Source organism: Erinaceus europaeus, chromosome 14 (assembly GCF_950295315.1).
Source record: "Erinaceus europaeus chromosome 14, mEriEur2.1, whole genome shotgun sequence".
Lineage (NCBI taxonomy): Eukaryota > Metazoa > Chordata > Mammalia > Eulipotyphla > Erinaceidae > Erinaceus > Erinaceus europaeus.
In genome coordinates, this window is record NC_080175.1 from 90,577,148 (window position 1) to 90,599,130 (window position 21,983).

The 21,983-nt window shown below is 38.3% G+C and overlaps 1 protein-coding gene across 1 annotated transcript in view; it reads left to right on the forward strand.

Moving 5' to 3' along the window:
- The window catches only part of GBE1 (1,4-alpha-glucan branching enzyme 1), a 270,582-nt gene that overhangs the window by 160,240 nt on the left and 88,359 nt on the right, over window positions 1–21,983 (forward strand). Inside the window, exons 8-9 of the mRNA XM_016193269.2 lie at window positions 16,487–16,602; window positions 21,675–21,802. Coding sequence (XP_016048755.1) covers window positions 16,487–16,602; window positions 21,675–21,802 — 244 coding nt within the window. The remainder of the gene's footprint in view (window positions 1–16,486; window positions 16,603–21,674; window positions 21,803–21,983) is intronic.

Consider the following 21,983-nt stretch of genomic DNA (forward strand, 5'->3'; position numbering starts at 1 on the left):
GATAGGACAGAGAGATATGGAAAGAGGAGGGGAAGACAGAGAGGGGTAGAGAAAGATAGACACCTGCAGACCTGCTTCACCACTTGTGAAAGGAGACCTCCCTGCAGGTGGGGAGCCGGGGGCTTGATCCAGGATCCTTACTTTGGTCCTTGTCCTTTGCTCCATGTGCACTTAGCCTGCTGCACTACCGCCCGACCCCCAGAAATCCGTTTCTGTCCTTTATTTCTAAGCTGTAAACTTCCAGCAACCAAATGGGAGAGGAGAGCTGCTTCTGAAGTTAACAGGTAGATTGTAATTCTGACAGTTCTCTCCTGTCTTGCTCACCGTTTGGTAATAAATAATGAGTGATGTAGTTGAAACTGTTCACAATGACGGTTTCTCATGTAAATGAAAAAGCAAATGTCACAAACCTAGTTAGTGTCCTTCACTTGAGTTTTAAAAAGGTATTGAGAACATAATTTGGAAAGGTGCTAAGATGCTGTAGCACAAATAAACGAGTTTTCAAATGCTTATTTTTTAACATTTTTATTTATAAAAAGGAAACACTGACAAAAACCATAGGTTAAGAGCGGTACAACTACACACAATTCCCACCACCAGAACTCTGTATCCCATCCCCTCCCCTGATAGCTTTCCTATTCTTTATCCCTTTGGGAGTATGGACCCAGAGTCATTATGGGGTTCAGAAGATGGAAGGTCTGGCTTCTGTAATTGCTTCATGAGTCAGTATTTGCAGCAAGCAAGTAGAAAGACCTAAAAAGACACCATAAAGTTCCTAATGAAATAGTGTCTACTTAGACTAAGATACCCTACCCACCTACTTCCTCTTATACTTCTCTCAGTCACTCCAAAGCTAACCTTATCAAAATAAGGACTTCAATGCTTAATTTAGTTTACAAAGTCACATTCAGAATATATAGTTCTTAATGAACATTTCTTTAAGAAAATTTTTTAGAGCAAGTAGCCCAGTATATTCATCTGGGTAGTGCCTCCTCCTAATTTTCTCCCATTTTCTACAAAACTGTTGTTAGCTGACATAATTATGGTTGTGAGTGAAGAGCCCAGCTAGATTAAGTCGCAGATCACTCTGACTGGAAGTCATGATTTGACATAGAAAAGTTAAATCACTCATCCAAAATACCTTAAACAGTCATACAAGTGCTACCATGGTAATCTGTCTACTATTAAATTTAGTAATACTGAAGAACAAAAATTTATTGTGGTGCAAGCAATGTATGTACTATGACTTGAAAATCATTACAAAAGTGATCATAGATGAACACAGCTATAACCTTCTCTTTGAAGATAGTTTCTTTTTATAAAGGATCCTCTCTGTCCATGCTTTCTTACTAAAGTTAACTAAAATGATAATAAATGCAAATAATGACAGTAAGAAATAACAAAACTTAGGCTAGGGGAGAGAGTGTCTTGCAGATAACCATCATGGGGAGATGAGAGATTTTACTTGTGTAAGATTGTAACATAATTATCACTTGAACCATCAGTCCCCACCAGTAAAGGGGAAATTTTCAAAAAAGAAGAAACACTTTTTAAAATCTTTATTTACAAAATGGAAATACTGACAAGACTATAGGATAAAAGGGGTACATTTCCACACAGTGCCCACCCCTAGAACTCCATATCCCATCCCCTCCCCTGATAGCTTTCCTATTCTTTTTATCCCTCTGGGGCTATGGACCAGGATCATTATGGGTACAGAAGGTGGAAGGTCTGGCTTCTGGAATTTGCTTCCCCACTGAACATGGGCACTGACAGGTCAATGCATACTCCCAGCCTGTCTCTCTTGTTCCCTAGTGGGGTGGGGCTCTGGGGAAAAGGAGCTCCAGGACACATTGGTGGGGCCCTCTGCCTAGGGAAGTCAGGTTGGCATCATGGTAGCATCTGGAACCTAGTGGCTAAAAGAAGAGTTCACATATAAAGCCAAACAAATTGTTGAGTAATCATGAACCTAAAGGCATGAATATTGCAGATGAAGATTTGGGGGTCTCTGTTTTGGATAAATGTAGTATTATTTTACAAAATTACAAGATAATAAGGGTACAACTCACTGTTACCACCAGTAGATTTCTGAATCCCCAATTCCTCCATTACAATCTACAGTAGTTCTCCTCAGGTTGCAGATATGGGTTAACTATGATTTTTATAACTGTCTGTCTATACTGTAAATGTTTGCTTCCCACTTTTTTTTTTTCCTATAGTCCCGTCTTCTCTTCCTTTCCAAGTCACACATAGAGCTGTTACTACGTCCAAATGTTCTTCCTTTTTCCTCTTCTTTTTCGGGGTCCTGATGGAGTTAGACTTCAGAGGCCTCTGGTCTTCTTCCCAATCACTTCTCCCCCCACTAAGAGTATGGATTAAAATTATTTTTGAGGTGCAGAAAGTAGGATCTCTGGGTCCTGTAATTGCTTCTCCACTGGGCATGGGTGTTGGCAGATCGATCCATACCCCCAGCCTGTGACTATCTTTCCCTATGGGGTAGGGCTCTGTAGAGGTGAGGTTCCAGGACCTAATGGTGTGGTCATCTGGCCAGGCAAGTCAGGATGGAACCTTAATAGAGTTCTGCAACTTGGTGGCTGAAAGGTCACTAAATACAAAGCAGGACAAAATGATTAATGAACAGGAAACAATAAATAGGAACACAGCAGATGAGAATAGGCTTCTTATGGTAGAAAGAAGCTAGGAAGTCCATCGTAGGCATGCTCCCAGGGGCCCATGACTATCGTAGATTTAGCTTGAGTTTGACAGCTAATAAGGAGTTGGGCAAAAATATTGTCTAAGATGGTGTCAGAGTAGAGAAAATGGCTAAAAGTTGGATCAAGGCTGAGAATTGCTCCCAATCTTGGAAAAAAAACAACTGTGAATAAAAATTTACTGCATCTCTGACCCAGGGCCCATATATATTCAAATTTAGTACAGGAGCCTGTGTAACTTCTGAGTTCCTGTCAGCTTGAGCTTGCAGTCCATGGTCACTATGAGAGCATTGCACATTGCACTTATTTTTGGACCAGTCTTTCTGGAGTGGCAGGGCAGGATGACCAGCCACCTTTTCAAGACTGGGGCAGTCCCTACCATTGCTGCTTTATAATGAGGGCAAAGTTCTGGGAAGACCTGCAAAAGGGCTTATGCTCAAATTCCTGATGGAAGTGACCACTGATGGTGGAGAGAGGGATCTATTAGAGGCTTAGACCAATCATATTTGTGCACTCCAGATGATAGATCATTGTTAAGTGAGCCATCACTTGTCCTTTCTTTATCTGATGACCTTTGACTTTCTTCTGCTTGTTTAATGTTCAATGTCATTTGTTATACCCATCCAGAATTGGGTTTTGGGGGTCTGTCTTATTTGGGCACTTCTGCTACATTGACAAGCTGATGTTCTCTATGTCTAGTCAATTAAAGAATCTATGATGCCTTCTTTAGGCACTTCTACTAAGATTCTAGGCTTATTAGGTCCCAGTCTAGTAAAAGAGGACTATCAAGTATCGTGACTTTGAGTCATATCATTGGCCCTTGCTTATACACACTTGTACAGTACGCCTGTACCCAGTACTCTAAACCCTAGCCTATATCTACTATCTATAACTTTGTTAGATGATGCACATCTGAAGTGGAACTAGATAGTTCCATATGTAACAGCAAATTTTATATAAAGAATAAATTTAAACAAAAATTAAGTTTTGAGAAACTTAACTAGGAAATGATTAGAAAAAAACTGCATCTATAATTGTGTAGTAGATGCAATCTTCTTGATCAAGGACAATTAGAAATAATTAAAATGTTTTAAACTGCATAGCTGCATAATTCATTTAGCTAACTAAAACTATATAAAGTATCATGCAAAAGAAGTTAAATATATTGTGGTCCAAGAGATTGCGTAGTGGATAAAGCACTGAATTCTCAACCATGAGGTGCTGAGTTCAATCCCTCGCGGCACATGTACCAGAGTGATGTCTGGTTCTTTCTCTCTCTCCTAGCTTTCTCATGAATAAATAAACTTTTTAAAAAAAGAAGTTAAATATAAAAATACATAAAGATTAAGTGATTAAAATTGAAATGCAGAGAAAATTTAAAATAGCAGTATCATGGTTATGTAAAAAAAGTGACTGTGCAAAGGTAAACATTTTTTATCAGTAATTTAATAATGATCAGCAAGTTTGTGGGATAAAAGGGGTTTAGTTTCATGAGTGCCATATCCCATCCTCTCTATTGGAACGTTCCCGATTCTTTATCCCTCTGGGAGTATGGACTAAAGATCTTTATGGGTGCAGAAGATGGGAGGTCTGACATCTGTAATTGCTTCTCCACTGGACATGGGCATTGACAGGTCAACCCATACTCCCAGACTGTTTTTATCTTTCCCTAGTGGGGCATGGCTCTGGGGAGGTGGGGTTCCCGGACACATTGGTAAGGTCCTCTGCCCAGGGAAGTAAGATTGGTGTCATGGTAGCATCTGCAATTTGGTGACTGAAAAGCATTAAGATATAAATCAGAACACACTGTTTAATAATCAGGAACCTAAAGGTAAGAATGTAATTGTTGAGATTTTGGGACTCCATTTTGGAAAAAGCTAGGAAGTCTCTTTTAGGTGTAATCCAATGGGCCCATGACTTTACTTATTTTTGCTTGGGCCTGACAGTTAACATACAGGTGGACTAGAAATATTGTCTGGGAAGATGGTGTCAGAGTTGAAAATAGTACCAGAAAGCTGGAAAACATTTTTTCCCCTCTACTTTTACATGTCAGTAGCTATCGATAGGGAGTTTTGCATAAAGGCCTTCATCTTTTTGCATAAACTATCAGAATTGTGGAATTTATCTTTTGTTTTTATTTATTTATTTACTTCTGTAAGACTAAAGGCACTTTTTACCCTCCTGTTTGTGCCATAGTAGTCATTTGCTATAATTCTACAGTAGCATAACTAAATTCAACTACTGACACCCTCCCAAGGCAGAGATAAATCAGGTAAAAGCTTTGTAATACTAACACAAGCAAAGTGTAGATTTGAACTGTGGTTGTCAACATACTATGACCTACAGGCCAAATCTGACTGTTATTTATATTTGTAAATTAAGTTTTGTTGAAATTTAGTCCTATTACTTAGGTATTGCCTGTGAGCTCTTTCACATCACCATAGCATTTTGTTAAGTATTTTGTAGCTATTTCCTACAAAGGCTAAAATACTGTGTCTGGTCTGTTCAAAAAAGATTGCCAACCTCAGTATAGGAAATACCTTGGAGTATTATTTAGGGAATTCCATATCCTAATCCAGTCAAAGCACTTAGTAAAAGAAGCTGGGGCTGTAAGCCATGTATGTGTATGTATATTACAATTTCAAAAAAAAATCATTAGTTCATTCTTAAATTGTCAAGTCAAATTGATTCTTTAAAGGATGCATTATTATTTGCTTTCTATATCCTTGGTGGTAAAGGACCAATTTTGAACAAGTATGCTTTTAAGCACTTAAATTTTGATGACATTTACCCAATTTTTGCATCATTAACTCTCCTGGATGCTGGATGCTATATTTTGCCCCACTAATCTGTTCTTGATGTGGATATTATAAATTATATATATGTAAAAGTTCTTTGCTATAGAACAGCAATATGGATAGATTGTTAAATTAATCATTGCACAATCCTTTGAAAATCTAGGCAGCAATGTGCAAATGCAAAATTTATAACTGGAGCAAACAAAAAGAAATTGATGATTCCGTAAGGATACTGAGGTTTTATTTTTTGTGGATTCTTTCTTTTGTTGTTGTCACCAGAGATTTATGTAACATTTAGGGGAAATTTTCAATATTTAATCATAAGCATTCTTTTTATATATATATGTATATATTATATATTAATAGCATGATGTGTTTTGGGCCTAGGGCTTCCTTTCCCTTAGCCATTCTTTTTTTTAATTATTTAAATTATTTTTTTAAATTAATTTATTTATTTCCTTTTTGTTGCCCTTGTTTTTATTGTTGTTGTAGTTATTATTGTTGTTGATGCTGTCATTGTTGGATAGGACAGAGAGAAAATGGAGAGAGGAGGGGAAGACAGAGAAAGATAGACACCTGTAGGCCTGCTTCACCACCTGTGAAGCGACCGACCTCCCTACAGGTGGGGGGCCGGGGGCTCGAACCCAGATCTTCAGGCTGGTCCTTGCACTTTGTGCCACGTGCGCTTAACCCGCAAAGCTACCTCCCGACTCCCTCATAAGCTTTCATATTCCAATGTAGGCGACACAATGAGGCCATCTGAAATTATGTTAACTAGAAGCCACTTTCTTTTTTTAAAATGGTGATATATGTTTGCATCAATGTCAATGTATATTAAAACTTCTAATAAGCAATTCCAGGTACTAATAAAGAAGTTTTTTAAGGAGCTTTATGATTCTTTACTAATGATAAACATTATGTAAAAGACTTTCACTAAGGACTATAAACCACAGGGAAAAACAATAAGAAGAATATTTTTATTTGAACCTTCCCCCTACATGATTTATTTGATTTTCTTCATGAAAAATACCTTCCTCGAAACTTGTACCATAGTAATATTTGAATAGTTGAATTTTCTCTAGTGAAATAAAGAGATTTGTTGTTCTTAATTTCCACTTTCTATTCTAATAATGCCGAACGCAAGATTTCTTAAACAGTGTATGCTCATTTTGTTTACTTTATGCTTCAGAGTTAATGTTAAATTAAAAAAAAAAATAAACATTTTAAAATATTTTAATTATTTTAGTTATTTAACTGTGTGTATTATTATTTCAGCTCAGGCCAGTTTCTTTAAAACTATTTTGTAGTGCAAAACATAGCTCCTATTACATAGGCTGTAACTTTACATAGATGTGTAGGATTAAACTGAGGGGCATTTTGCATATACCATCACCAGTTGACTGATAATAGTTAATGTTCCCTTTATTAACAAAATAATATATGAAATATCATGGTTCAATATTTGTTAATTATTGATATGTGTTTCTATTGAACTTATTTTTAATAGTTTCTTTAGCATTTTTTTAATTGTCTTTATTTATTAGATAGAGACAGTCACAAATCAAGAGGAAAGGGGAAGAAAGAGAGGGAGAGAGACAGAACAACACCTGCAGCCCTGCTTCGCCACTCTCAGAGTGGGGACCGGGAGCTTGAACCCAGGTCCTTGCACATCGTAACATGTGCGCTCAACTAGGTGTGCCACCGCCCGGCACCACTTTTAATAGCTTTAAGGTGGATTATTAATTGTATGCATGTATGTATTTATGTATTCACGTACGTATTTTAGAGCGATATTCTGTCTGCTCTCTCTCTCTCTCTGTCTTCCTCTTCATTTGGAAAGAAAGAGAGATTATATATCAGAGACAGCTCAGCATGAGGTCCTGACAACATTCCATGATGCCACATTAAAAAGAAAGAATTTCTTACTTAACTAAGCATAGTCATCTTAAGTTCCATCTGTTTTGTCCTGAAGGACACAATATCATCTTTTTTTTTTTTTTTTCTCTTTGCAGAGTGCTACCTCCTGGAAACATTCTGTGGGTCTTTATGTCTGTAGTTTGTTGCAGTCAGGAACAGTCCTGCTCTGTGCATTTATTGATATGCATGTCTAGGTGCAGAGGAGAGTGTGTTTCACTAGGGCGAGGAATGCCAGCTTACCAGGACGTTTCAGGGGGGAAATGCTGGACCACAGGGAAAACACCATTACAAAATTATAGATGTTTTTTTAAAAATATTTTTTCTTAACTAGATTGTTGTGTTCCTTGTAACCTAATTTGATTTCAGATCAATATATAGAATTCCTTCAAGTATAATTCTCAGTGTCTTAAATCCCAGATGCATGTTATTTTTGGTAATATGTCTCATTAGTATTAGGTATGAAAAATCACTTCTTTTTTATTTTTATTTGTTTTTATTGTTGGATTGAGACAGAGAGTAATTGAGAGGGGAGGGGAAGACAGAGATGGAGAGAAAGATAGATGCCTGCAGACCTGCTTCACTGCTGTGAAGCAACCACTTGCAGGTGGGGAGCTGGGGACTCAAACTGGAATCCTTACACCGGTCTGTGTGCTTCAGGCCATGTGTGCTTAAACGACTGTGCTACTGCCTGCCTCCCCCCCCAAAATCACTTCTTAATCCTTTAAAAGTTTTTTCATAATTATTTTCTATCAACTAGCAAAGTATAAGTCAAAATACAACCTTTGGTTAATTTAATTTAAATTAATTGGCCAGGGCCTGGCGGTGGCACAGCCGGTAGAATGCACAAGGACCTAGGTTCAAGATTCCGGGTCCCCACTTACAGAGTTAAGATATGCAAGTGGCAAAGCAATACTGCAAGTGCCTCTTTTTCTCTCTCCCTTTCTATCTCCCTCTTCCCTCTCTATCCAAAATAAAGAATAAAATATTGAGGGGGAATAGCCCACTAGCCAAATATTGAGGGGCAGTGGATTTGTTGCACAGGCACCTGGCCTACCAAACAAGGGAAGTTGCCCTGGCTGGCGACATAGCTCAGCCAGGACAGAGCCTGCTTTGTCATGTGCATACCCAGCTGTGAGTCCTCAGAACAGGCCATGGGAACACTGAGGCCCTGCCAGAAGCTTCAGTGCTGTGATGCTTTCTTTTAAAAATAAAATAGGGTGAGTGTAATAGCTAACTTGTATTATAAGTGCATCTGCTTTGGCAGGTGCAGGACCCAGGTTTGAACCTGGACCTCACCACCTTAGAGGACTCTTCTGTGCTATGGCCTTTTAATCTCTTCTCTCTCTCCTACTCTACCCCCACTGCCCGTATCACTCCCCGTCCAAACCTGATAAAGTCTTCCTGAATCAGTGAGCCTTCCGGTGAGAAAAATTAATTAACTATATTGATAGATGAACTCCATTTCTTAAAAAGAGAGTAATTAAGTACACACTATTTTTTCACTGTTGAGATGAAAATGCTATTTTCTTATTACTTAAAATATCAGCCTTTTTTGTTGTTTTGGTTTTTGATGCCTTTCATCTTTAAAAAAATTTTTTTTTAATTTTCTTTGTTTCTTCAGTTGATAGGATAGAGAAAGCCTAAAAGGGAAAGGGAAAAAATTGAAAATGAAAGGGAAGGTAGAGATGGAGAGATACAGAGAGACACCTGCCAGCCTGGCTTCACCACTCTCAAAGCTTTCCCTCTGCAGGTGGGGACCAGGGGTTTGAACCCAGATCTTTGAAGTGCCATCCATCACCTGGTCCTCCTTTTACCTTTAAAAAAAAAAGTGAATTATCTTTAAAGGAGAGTTTACTTGATTGAGGTCAATCTACCACCCCTTGAAATACCCAGATCATACCTTTTTTTTTTTAATTTAAATGATCTATTATTTAGTAATCATTCAACTTCAAAGGTTGTAAAGTAAAGGAGCCAAGCTGTAGCTTACCTAGTACAATACACATGTTGCCATGTGCAGTGGCCCAAGTTCAAGTGAGTGGTCCCCGTCTGCAGAGGGGAAGCTTCACAGGTTATGAAATAGAGCTACAGGTGTTTCTTTTTTTCTCTCCCTCTCCATCTCCCCCTTCCCCTTCAATTTGTCTTCATCTCAGTAAATAAATGAAATGTTAAAAGAAAGCAATCCCAACTGTCCTTGTACTAAAAATAGGTATACAAGAGTAATAGACTTGCCATAAATATAATTTTATTTAATAAATGTTTTATCTAGTTTTACCTGCTTGTCAAGTTAATTTGGCTGTTTTGTTTTATTATAAACTCATTAGTAGAGTGTGAGCAATCAACAATTTATGTTTAAGATATATTCTAAAAATATTTATATTGTGATTATCTCTGTGTGACAGAAATATTTATTTATTTATTTATTCATTCCCTTTCGTTGCCTTTGTTGTTTTATTGTTGTAGTTATTATTGTTGTTACTGATGTTATTGTTGGATAGGACAGAGAGAAATGGAGAGAGGAGGGGAAGACAAGCAGGGGGAGAGAAAGAGAGACACCTGCAGACCTGCTTCACCACTTGCAGGTGGGGAGCCGGGGGCTCGAACTGGGATCCTTAAGCCGGTCCTTATGCTTTGCATGGTACCACGTGAGCTTAACCCACTGCGCTACTGCCCGACTCCCGTGACAAAAATACTTAATAAATCATCATTACTTGATTATCGGTTGAGTATTTCAGACATCTAAACCAATCTGAATCTTGATCACCCCGATTGCTAGAAATCCGTAAATATACACATTTCCCACCAGCATGCGCAGTTTCTGTGTCAGACACCTGCGACTTAAAGATTTTTATAGTGATTTGTGACTCATTGCAGCATAAGCTTCATTTGATGAACTTTTCTTGGATTTTATTTTAAGAGTTTTTTTTTTCTTAAAGATATGTACTGGTTAACCATTGACTATAACGTTTATGGGTAGCATGACTTTAGCTTCTCCCGTGTTAACTACTAAATACTTTGATATATAAAGCCAATAATAAGTAGAGTACTTTTGTACACTTTCATGCTGACTGCTAAGATAAATAGATATGAACATCACGTTCTAAAATTTACCTCTAGTCTTCCACTTTTTTTTTTTTTTATGAAAATGAAGTTACCATGTGATTTTTAAGGATGGGGCTTAAACATGGTCTGTCAGAAGGATGACTTTGAAGTGATAGTTTGACCTTGTGTGTTGAGACACACCAAAGTAGTATTATACTCTTATATTCTGCTTTATGCATTTTTGGTCTTTAATCTATTGGATATATCAACAGTGTTATAGGCTACCTGATCAAATTTTGAGGTAGAAAAAGCAAATTACTTTTTTATTGCTTCTTTTAGCAGATATTTCCATGCCTTGACTCAAGGTGAACTGTTCAGCTGATAATTCAGTTATTTCATTACTAAGAGCACATTGAGCAATATTTCTAATTCATAGTTTATAATACTTTGTAGGGAGTCGGGCGGTAGCACAGCTGGTTAAGTGCATGTGGCCCAAAGCGCAAAGAACGGAGTAAGGACTCCCACCTGCAGGGGAGTCACTTCACAGGAGGTGAAGCAGGTCTGCAGGTGTCTGTCTTTTCTCTCCCCCTCTCTGTCTTCCCCTCCTCTCTCCATTTCTCTGTCCTATCCAACAACAACGACATCAGTAACAACAATAATAACTACAAGAATAATACAACAAGGGCAACAAAAGGGAATAAATAAATATTTTAAAAAATGTTTTAATAAAGAAAGAATACTTTGTAACTCCTCTTCTTTTTAACCTTCTCTCCAAAGGAGGGGGGGGGAAAGGAACCTAGAGATTGAATCTGAGAATCATGTTAGTTAGTTAAAATAATAATAGACGTCTCTGAACAAAAAAGCTGTATTTTCACTGGCAGCATAATCCTTAAATTTATTCTAGTGTTCTATTTAAAAGGCAAAATTTAGATGCATGTAACTACTAGAGTATGATGCCGAACAGGATAACTCAGAGTTCCCCATGTGCTTACTTAACTCGTATTTAAGACTCTTTCACATCATTTTAAGGACTGAAGACCTCTGAGATAAGTTGACTTTCAAAATATTTTCTTCAGTGACTGTTGGTAACTAATTTATAATTATATAATAAAACTTTGCTCCTGCTTTTGTGTGGAAAAGTAATATAAAATACAAGATGATTAATATTGCTCTCCTTAGAAACATATGCCTTGGAGATAGACCTTTGTTGGCTCAGATCTGGGCGTCTAGATTTCAAGGTAGTTTTCACCATTCTCAGACTTGAAAAAACAGTGGATCCTTGTGCTTAATTTATCTTCTGGTTTGCTTTGGTACATTCTAAAAGAGAGGATACTCAGTCACAATGCCCCAAATAAAAATTCTGAAACTGAGCTTCTAAGGAGCTCTCTCATAGACATCATTTCACAAGTGATGTAACGTTCATTGCTAGAGGAGCTAAGTGTTTCCTGTTTGGTGCTGTCAAGAGAGAACTCCTGAAAGCGTGGTTCTAAATTCCTCTGAAGTTTATGTCATTTTTCTTTGCTCCTTGCTGATTGTCCTTTTGCCCGTTAAGCCTCTTAGCAAATCACTGAAACTTGTAGTAATCTGACAGATCCTGGTAAAGCTTTCTAATTCAAATTTTGGGGATTATTACAATTACTTTTGGTACCTAGCATCAAATGTGACTGTTGAGATTTTGTTGAAAAGCAACTCTCCCTAGATCTCACTTCTTTACTCATTTTCTTGTAAATTACATGATATCCAGTATTTTTTTTTTGGTTTCGTTTTACATAAGGGTCTGAAACATACATGATCTTACCATTTTCTGACTCCCCCCCACCTTTTTTTTTTCATTTTCATTTGGATAGACAGAGAAGGAGGGATATCACAACACTGGGGCTTGCACTGGCACTATGGCGTCAAGAGATGCAAATCTGTGTTATAGGTGACGCAAGAGACATATTCTACACGGCAAACTATCTCTCTGGTCCTAGCTAGTAAAAAATTCTGTCTTTTTTTCTGTCTCTACAAGACAACATATTTGTTTTATGTTTCATTAATGAGTCATAAAATATTTTAAAATGTTATTTTGAAAGCTGTACGAACTTAATTTATTCCTAATAGTGTAATCTTATGGTAGTTATTTTTGAGTATTTTTCTACTATTTAGACATAGTTTCACTTCAAAAAACATTTTAGGGGTTAAATAATCAATTTCCTATTTTAAAACCCATCAGAATGTTTAAAAATGTCTGCTTAATTGACACTAAAGTTTCCTGAATTTACAGAAAATTCTTTTAGTTTCATGCCAAGACTCTCTACTCATATGCTTACAATCAAATATGTCCTTAGAATAAATTTATAATTTTGTAAACCAATATTAAATCATTAATATATGTGTATGAGTATATATATATATATATATATATATATATATATACGTGTGTGTGTGTGTGAAAATGCCCTCTTTTCCAGTGTTGATGAAAAAAAAAAGAATAGATTAAAAATTATAGTAATAGGAACCCATTATAGAAGTTCTGTTATGCTGGAACCTGGTGATATTGGACAAATGTATCTTTTCAACTATTACATTCCCATTATTCCCTTTCCAGTATTCCTTTTGAGTTGTTTTATCATTAGTATTAAAAAAATAAATAATATGGGCTGTTATTTATAGTGTCAGAACTTTTACATATGAAACTTAGTCTGTGGCATTTATGTTAGAAATTTAAAACAGGGTGTGGATGGGGGGGGGGCTAGATAACATAATGGTTATGCAAAGAGACTCTGATAACTGAGGCTCCAAAGTCCCAGGTTCAATCCTCCACTATAAAATAGAGCTAGCCAGTTTAAATAAAAAAAAAAAAAGAAGAAGAAGAAGAAAGGAAGAAAGAAAAAAGGAAGAAAGAAAGAAAGAAGAAAAGAAAGAAATTTAAAGCAAATGTCCTAGACCCTAGCAGGTGACGTAAATGAAGAAATAGTGTGAAAAGAAGAAAATGTTGCCTGGGGAGGAAGAGCTATAACTTACATGTTTCTTTCCTTTCTTCTTCTTTCTTTATTGGGTGATAAATGTTTTACAGTAAATTACCTGTTTCATCTACAACCATTCTAACTGAAAAATGCTAAGTACTCTCTCTATATTTTTTCCCTTTTGTTGCCCTTGTTTTATTGTTGTAGTTAATTGTTGTTATTGATGTCGTCCTTGTTAGATTAGGACAGAGAGAAATAGAGAGAGGAAGGGAAGACAGGGGGAGAGAAAGACAGACGCCTGCAGACCTGCTTCACCGCCTGTGAAGTGACTCCTCAGCAGATGGGGAGCCGGGGGCTCAAACCTGGATCCTGATGCTTGTCCTTGCGCTTTGGGCCACGTGCACTTAACCCACTTTGCTAAAGTCCAGCTCCCAGATGTTAAGTATTCTACAAACTAAAAAAAAAAAAAAAAAGAATCAAATACAATTGTCATGTCTTCATGCATCTAACTAACTCAAGATATTTACTACTGAACAGATATTTATTTATAGAGAAAGTGAGTGGAAAGGGAGCGTTAGAGAATGACAATACATACGTATTAGCTCATTTGTGCCTACTTGGAGCCAGAGGTGTATGAAAAATTCTTACCTTCATTTACACTGGAATTCAGTGCATTCTGACGGCATATGAACAAGCACAAATGGAAACAAATTCTACTTTCATTAAGATTTATGCCCTCAGCATCTAGGGCTCCTGGTTCCCTCTCATAGCTAGTATGTTACCTTGGTTTCTGGTTTTTTGTTTGTCTTCTCTTCTATCCCCTCCCCTCCCCTCCCCTCCCCTCCCCTCCCCTCCCCCCTCCCCTCCCCTCCCCTCCCCTCCCCTCCCCTCCCCTCCCCTCCCCTCTCCTCTCCTCTCCTCTCCTCTCCTCTCCTCTCCTCTCCTCTCCTCTCCTCTTCTTTTTAACTTTAACTCTTATTAATTTTTTAAAACCAAGTGGTCCGGGAGGTGGAGCAGTGGATAAAGCGTTGGACTCTCAAGCATGACGACCTGATTTCAATCCCAGGCAGCACATGTACCAGAGTGATGTCTTGTTTGATCTCTCTCTCTCTTTCTCTCCTCCTTTCTCATTAATAAAATATTTTTTAAAAAGTTTTTAAAACCGACAGTAGCTTACTTAAAACAGCTTATTATCCACGCTCATCTTTTCGCAATGTTTACATTTAGAATTGTGATTGTGATGACTTAATCTCCACTTACATCAACTTGCTCTGGAATATATAGAAGGTTTAAGAAAATACATAAATTTCAACAGGGCTAAAGATTTGTATACACTATTACTGCTTTGTCATTAAATTAAATGAGGTATTAAAGTCTTAAAACAGCAGTTATAATAAGATGGAGAACTCAACCATAACTCTGTGAGTAAAGAAAATACAAATTGACGATGCCCTCTTTTCAGTTGTCCAAAATAAACTTGTTTCGTGCAGTGATTTTAATTGAGTTTTACATTTTTCCGCCTTTGCTTTATGGGTGGCTGTATTATGCTGTAATTTTATGGCTTTTTATTTTAGCATTTTTTTAAAGAAATTATATATTTTTTACTTCTACAAAATTGTATCATTTATTATGTGGTTGATTTTCAAATCTTAGTTCATTTAGCTTTTATTCAGAATTGTGTATTTGATATTGTAGCTTAAGGATATATATTTTTAATTTGATCTTATTGTTTATTAGATAGAAGGGATCGCTAGTGAGGGAGAGAGAGACACATGAAACAGTCTTCACTTCTCAAGCACGTGGGGATTAAGAGCTGGAACCCAGGTCCTTGAGCTTTGTGACATGTTTGCTTATTTTAAGAGGACAATCACTGAAGTTAGTTTTTCTTAGAATTATAAGATTACATTTTCTAAAAGAATAAGCTATATAACTGATTATCACAAGTAAAATATTAATAAGATGCCTAAATAAATATTTGAATAATGCTATGTAATTATCAGTGATCACACAGGATTGAATAAGACAGAGTTCCTGTTCATACTACTCACCTGAAACGTATTTTTCTCAAATACCAAATGATTTTTCAGCAAAAAAGAAATTTAGAGGTCTAGGTGGTACCACGGTGCCCCCTGTTGAATGTACATGTTACCATGGCAAGGACCCCTGCTCCCACCTTCAAGGGCAATGCTTCACAAATGGTGAAACATTGTCTACAGGTGTTTGTCTTTCTTCTCTCTCTCTCTACATCTCCCCCACTCTCTTTCAATTTCTCTCTGCCCTATGAAATAACAAAAGAAAAATAAAGTTTAAAAAAGGAAAAATGCTCACCAAAAACAGTGGTTTCCTAGTGCCAGCACTGAGTCCCAGTGATAATGACCATGGCGGCAATATTAAAAAAAAAAAAAAAAAAAAAAAAAGTAAGAAAGAAATTTATAATTTTTTCCTTTTTTTTTTTTTTTAAACCAGAGCACTGCTTAGCTCTTTCTTATGATGGTGCAGGGGATTGACCCAAGGACTTTGGAGCCTCAGGCACGAGAGTCTCTCTGCGTAACCATTATACTATATACCCCCCCCCCCGCCCATAATTTTCTTTTTCAGTGAGTTCTACCAAGCAATTTAATCTTTGTTTCCTGAATTTTGTATGAACATTTTTTTTTAGCCTCCAGGGTTATTGCTGGGGCTTGATGCCTGCACTACAAATCCACAGTTCCTGGAGGCCATCTTTTTTTTTCCCATTGTTGTTATTAGAGAGGACAGAGAGAAATTGAAAGAGGAGGGGAAGAGAGAGAGGGAGTGAGAAAAATAGAGACCTGCAGACCTGCTTCACTGATTGAGAAGGGACCCCCTGCAGGTGTGAAGCCCAGTTCCCAGGGGATCCTTGCAGGGGTGCTTGAACTTCACACTATGTGTGCTACTGCCCAGCCCCAATATGACCTTTTTTTTTTTTTTTTTTTAATGCCTGGGTTTTTTAAAGAGGTCTATAGTTCAAATTAATGTCCTAAGCAAACAATATGTGACACTTGGGAAAAACTATGTGCATTATGATTAAATGTATAAATGTTTCTCATTTTAGCTGGGAAGTTTTAAGATTCCTTCTGTCAAACTTAAGATGGTGGTTAGAAGAATATGGCTTTGATGGATTTCGTTTTGATGGTGTTACATCCATGCTCTATCATCACCACGGAATGGGTAGGTAGCGTGTCATATATCACAGACATAAATAATGACTTCCTTCCTTCCTTCCTCCCCTCCTTTCTCCTTCCTCCCTCCCTCCCTCCCTCCCTCCCTCCCTCCCTTCCTTCCTTCCTTCCTTCCTTCCTTCCTTCCTTCCTTCCTTCCTTCCTTCTGCAATAGCCATGAGACCTCTTGTTTTATTTGGACCTTTTCATATAGAGTGACCCAACTGTGACCCCAAACTGTGCAAAGTTAATGCCTTCAACTGCAGTTGAGAGAAGAGGGCAGAAGTGGTTGGTGGGGAACCACTCCAGGGACTGGGGTTGGGGCTGCTCATCAGAGCTATAGGTCCAGACCAGCCTAAGCTAGTGAACAGGAGGCACTGACCCTTTGACATAGATCTGGAGCCCCTAAGTGCTGCGTGGCTGAGAGGGCGGCAACCTGGAAGGGGCCAGAGGCTGGATCAGAAGAAAACCATTTATTGCGGTGGAGGTGAGTGTGAGGATGCCCTATGAAGTCAGTCAGAAGGAACCACTTGCCCCAGGAGGGCAGCCCTCCTTAAGGGACTGAAGCCATAGAGACTGAGGCAGGCAAAATGCCTAAGAGCCCAAATTAGTTGATCTCTTAAGAACTGCAGAGCATCCCCTAGAGGAGGCTACTGAAACAGTCGAACCACAGAGAAGGAAAGAGACCACAGACCCCTCAGGGCCTCCCCTCCTCACAGAGAAATGACAAGGATCCAGGAATGTAAATCTGTAGCTACTCAGTTACAGAGCAAGGTTGTGTCCAGAGGGAGCCAAGAGATGCCTCCCACCCATTGCTCTGGGCTCCAGCATCTTCTTACAGCTGGTTCTCTTTAAGAGTTCAGACCGGCCAGCTGGTGGCACACCTGGTTAAGGGCACACACTGCAGTGCACAAGGAACGGGGTTCTAGGCCCTGGTCCCCACCTGCAGGGGGAAAGCTTCACGAGTGGTGAAGCTGGGCTGCAGGTGTCTCTCTGTCTCTCTCCATCTCTATCTCCCCTCCCCCTCAATTTCACTCTGTCTCTATCTAATAAAAAATAATTAAATAACATTAAAAAAAAGAGTTCAGACCATGGACATCACACTCAATATGAGCCAACACTCCCCTGAGTAGTCATGGACCAAAGGATGTACAGGCTCGGGCATGATGATAACCATGTTGGGGGTCAGTTATAGAGGTCAGTTACTATGATAATTATCATTGAATTGGTTTTTAGTCCATGCTATCTGTATTCTGATTTCTTGCTGCAAGAGTATATATATATATATATATATATATATATATATATATTTATATATATATATATATATATATATATATATATATATATATATATATATATATATATCTTTGTAATCTATCAGCCAGGTGACTCACCTGGTAGAGTGTATGTGTTGCTTTGTGTGAGGATCTGGGTTCAAGGCCCAAACCATCCCATGGGAGCACCTGCAGGGGCAAGGACCATGGAGTTGTGCTACCATGGTCTTCCTCCTCTCTCTCCATCGAGAGAAAAAAAAGGTCCGCCTGGAGAGGTGGAGTTGTGCAGGCACTGAGCCCAGTGACCTAGTGGTGACCCTGGTGACAAAAAAAAAAAAAAAAAAAGGAAAAGAAAAAATATATATCTACCTGATAAATGCTATTTGTAAAATGGAACATTCTTCTAGTTAAAAAAAAAAAAAAAAAAGAATTGCAGTTCCCTCAGGACATGAATGTGACAGAATTTGTAATGAAAAATAAATAACAAGAAGAGCAATTGAGAACATGTGTGAGTTCCTTGGCATATTATACTTCAAACAAATATGTACGTTTAAAGATAGATGCACCCCATTTAAAATTAAATTATAAATGTATTTGTTAAAAATATCAGTCCGAGATTGTCAGTTCAATAGCTATACAAGGACATGGCATCTGAGACTCCTGATCCCTCAGTAGATAACATGGTGTCCAATTAGTGTCTGCTTAATGGCTAAATACTTGCCAGCAACAAACCATCAAATAAGAGGAGGAAAGCATGAGACTGTTAAATCTTGAAAAGTGCCTGCCAAGGCAAGACGGCACTCAAAAGGTGCCGTTATCTGCGTTTAGTCATGGCGCTGCCTCCGTGAAATACTCCAGGGAGAGAAATTGAATCTATAAAATGAGGCAAGTTTTACTGATATCCTCCAGTTTGAAGAGAAAATAATTTGAGATTAAAAACGGTAAGGAGAGCTAAATTGAAGAAAGATCTTCTCCAAGATTAAATGTCTACAATTCCCATCAGAATAATTTATTCTACTGCAAGATAGGCATTGGCTGTGGAATGGTGTGGTTGAGGGAAACAAACTGAAACCCCAGAATAGGGGATGGGCTTTTAATGAGTAGAGAACCCAAGAACTAATAAAGAAAAAACATTTAAGTTGCTTCACATGTTTCCCTCTTTTGGAAAACAAACAAATAAAACCCTGAAACTGACAGTCAAGGAAGTGACTTAGTGGGTAATACACAGGACATGCTTGCCTGAGGCCCCAGATTCAATTCCTGGGGCTGTGGATATCAGTCATCAGAGTCATATTCTAGCTTCTCCCTCTCACTGAAAACATCTGTCTTTCCTCCAGGACAGGACAGTGAATAGTCGCAGCTCCCTCAGTCCCCCCTGAGCTCAGCTTTCCTGTCGCTTTTCGTTCGTAATCTTGGCGCCTGGTTGAACTGGGAAGAGGAGTGCTGAGAGAAGTTCCTGTCACTGCCTACAGCTGACTGCATGAACTCACACTGGTCCCTCCACTCCTAAATTACTGGTCCCTTCACACTTTTTTTTTTGTATTTATAAAACGGAAACATTGATAAAACCATAGGATAAGAGGGGTACAACTCCACACAATTCCCACCACCAGAACTCCATATCCCATCCCCTCCCCTGATAGCTTTCCTATTTTTTAACCCTCTGGGAGTATGGACCCAAAGCCATTGTGGGTTGCAGAAGGTGGAAAGTCTGGCTTCTGTAATTGCTTCCCCGCTGAACATGGGTGTTGACAGGTCGATCCATACTCCCAGTCTGCCTCTCTCTTTCCCTAGTGGGGAAGTGCTCTGGGGAAGCGGAGCTCCAGGACACATTGGTGGGGTTGTCTGTCCAGAAAAGTTTGTTCGGCATCATGCTAGCATCTGAAACCTGGTGGCTGAAAAGAGAGTTAACATACAAAGCCAAACAAATTGTTGACTAATCATGTACCTAAAGGCTGGGATAGTGCAGATGAAGGTTGGGGGATCCTCCATCTTGTAGATAGCTAGTAGGCATATTTTAGTTATATTTCAAAGGACCTGTGGCTAGACTAGTTTTTTTTTTTTTTTCTTTTTTCTTTTTTCCCCTGAGCCTGAAATCTGATATGCAGGTGGTTCCAAGTTATTGTCTGGGGAGATGTCATGACTGGAAAAAGGACCAGAAAGCTGGATCAGGGAAGAGAGTAGCTCCCTAATATGGGAAAGGAGTATAAATATTGTTGACTGTAAACCCCATCAATTTGATGTGATCTGGGGCCCATATTCAGCTTAAGCGCCTCTGTGACCTCTGCATCCCTGTAGATCTGAGCTCATATTCTGTGGTCATAAGTAAGAACATTCCGAGCTGCCCCATATCGACCCATCTTCCTCAGGTGTAGCATAGAGTATGTTGTCCATCTTCCCTTCAGAGGATGGGACATCCTCTACCACTGTTGATCCAAGTCCCTTCACTCCTAAGTTACTGATTGATGACAACCCTCACCCTGTTATGGGTGGAAAAAAGAAAATCTCACTTTACTTCTGGTAATAGAAAATTCAACCTGAACTTGATAACTTGTCTTCCAAAGATTTAATTTTCAAGATTCAATTTTTTTGGCAAGTGAAAAACATACACATCTAAAAAATAATGTCAAACATTCTGACGCCATACAACAAAAGATGTAGTGTATCAGAAAGCACTGACTTAAAACAGCATCAAGATACAGTGTTTTATTTATAAAAACCAATGCAAGTAGAAAAATCATAGTTTATGTTCATTAAATTAAATATAAGCAACCAAGATTATGAGCTAGTAGGAAGAGGAGGGAGAAGGGAGTTTGAAGCTGTTGAGAACTTTTTGTCATCCTTGGAAACCCATACTACAGACATTAAAACTTATTTACAATAAATAATATCACCACTGTGCCATGTTTTGATTTTATTTTTTGGCATTTTTTTTCTTCAGAGGGATCTGGTAGAAGCTAACCAATCTGTCTTGATATGATATGAATTTATCAAAATCTTGAAATTTAGAGTTTTTTTTGATGTCGTCTTACAAAATTTTTTTTTTTTTCCCATGAGAAATTCAGTTCGGTTAAATGTAACTGTGAGACTAGCACATGATGCAGTGGGTACAGCTCACGTAATACTCTGGCTTCAGCCCCTAAAATGCCACCAGTACATTGGTACCCAAAGGATAGTACCTAGGGAGTGCCTTGGCTGGGGAGATTATAATGTCTTTATCTCTCTCCATCTCTGTCAAAAAAAAAAATAGAGAGAGAGGATAAAACTTGAACCAGGGAAGCAACTTTGCTGTGTCGAGAATGTGTGGTGCTCCCGTTCATCGCCAGGAACTGCATTTGGAAATGGATTCAATATAACTCACCTGTCCGGGTGTCCTAATGTACAGAACCCAGATTTGGCCCCAGCCCCTACTCCACCGGAGGACGCTTTGGCATTATTGTAGCTTTTCCTTTTCTCCCTCCATCTCTCTTTTTTTTTTTTTTTTTTCTTCCCTTCTATCTGAAAAAGTTATGTGAGAGCTATGCAAGCAAACAGGGTAAACAACAAATAAAGGAATAAGTGATTTTTATTGACTTTTGTGAAACTCAGATTGAATTACAGGGTTGTCTGTACTCTGGTTTTGAGGTGGAGTGCTTTGTTAAGTTAGAGCTTACATTCGATGATGAAGACGTTCTAAGTTGTGGAGACTCATTATACTCTAGTGATAACAAAACTGCTATCAGTGAGTTAAGTAGGGGTATTTGACGAGGATTAAGGCCTGTATGTTGATGGAATATTGCATCCATATGTGTTGTATGTTTTCTAGGTCAGGGGTTTTCTGGTGATTACCATGAGTACTTTGGGCTACAAGTAGATGAAGATGCCTTGATTTATCTCATGTTGGCAAACCACCTGGTCCATACACTGTATCCAGATTCTATAACAATAGCTGAGGTAAGGCTGCAATGATCTCCTATCCTCTGACCCCTCCCTTTAATAAAGAATATTTTGTCAGCCTACAATAGGTGAATAATTAAGCTTGTGTTGCCAGTAATTGCAAAACGGAAATTGTACCCTCACTATGGTGCTGCTTCCTAGTACGGATGGCACGTAATTTAGAATTCAGTGTTTTCTT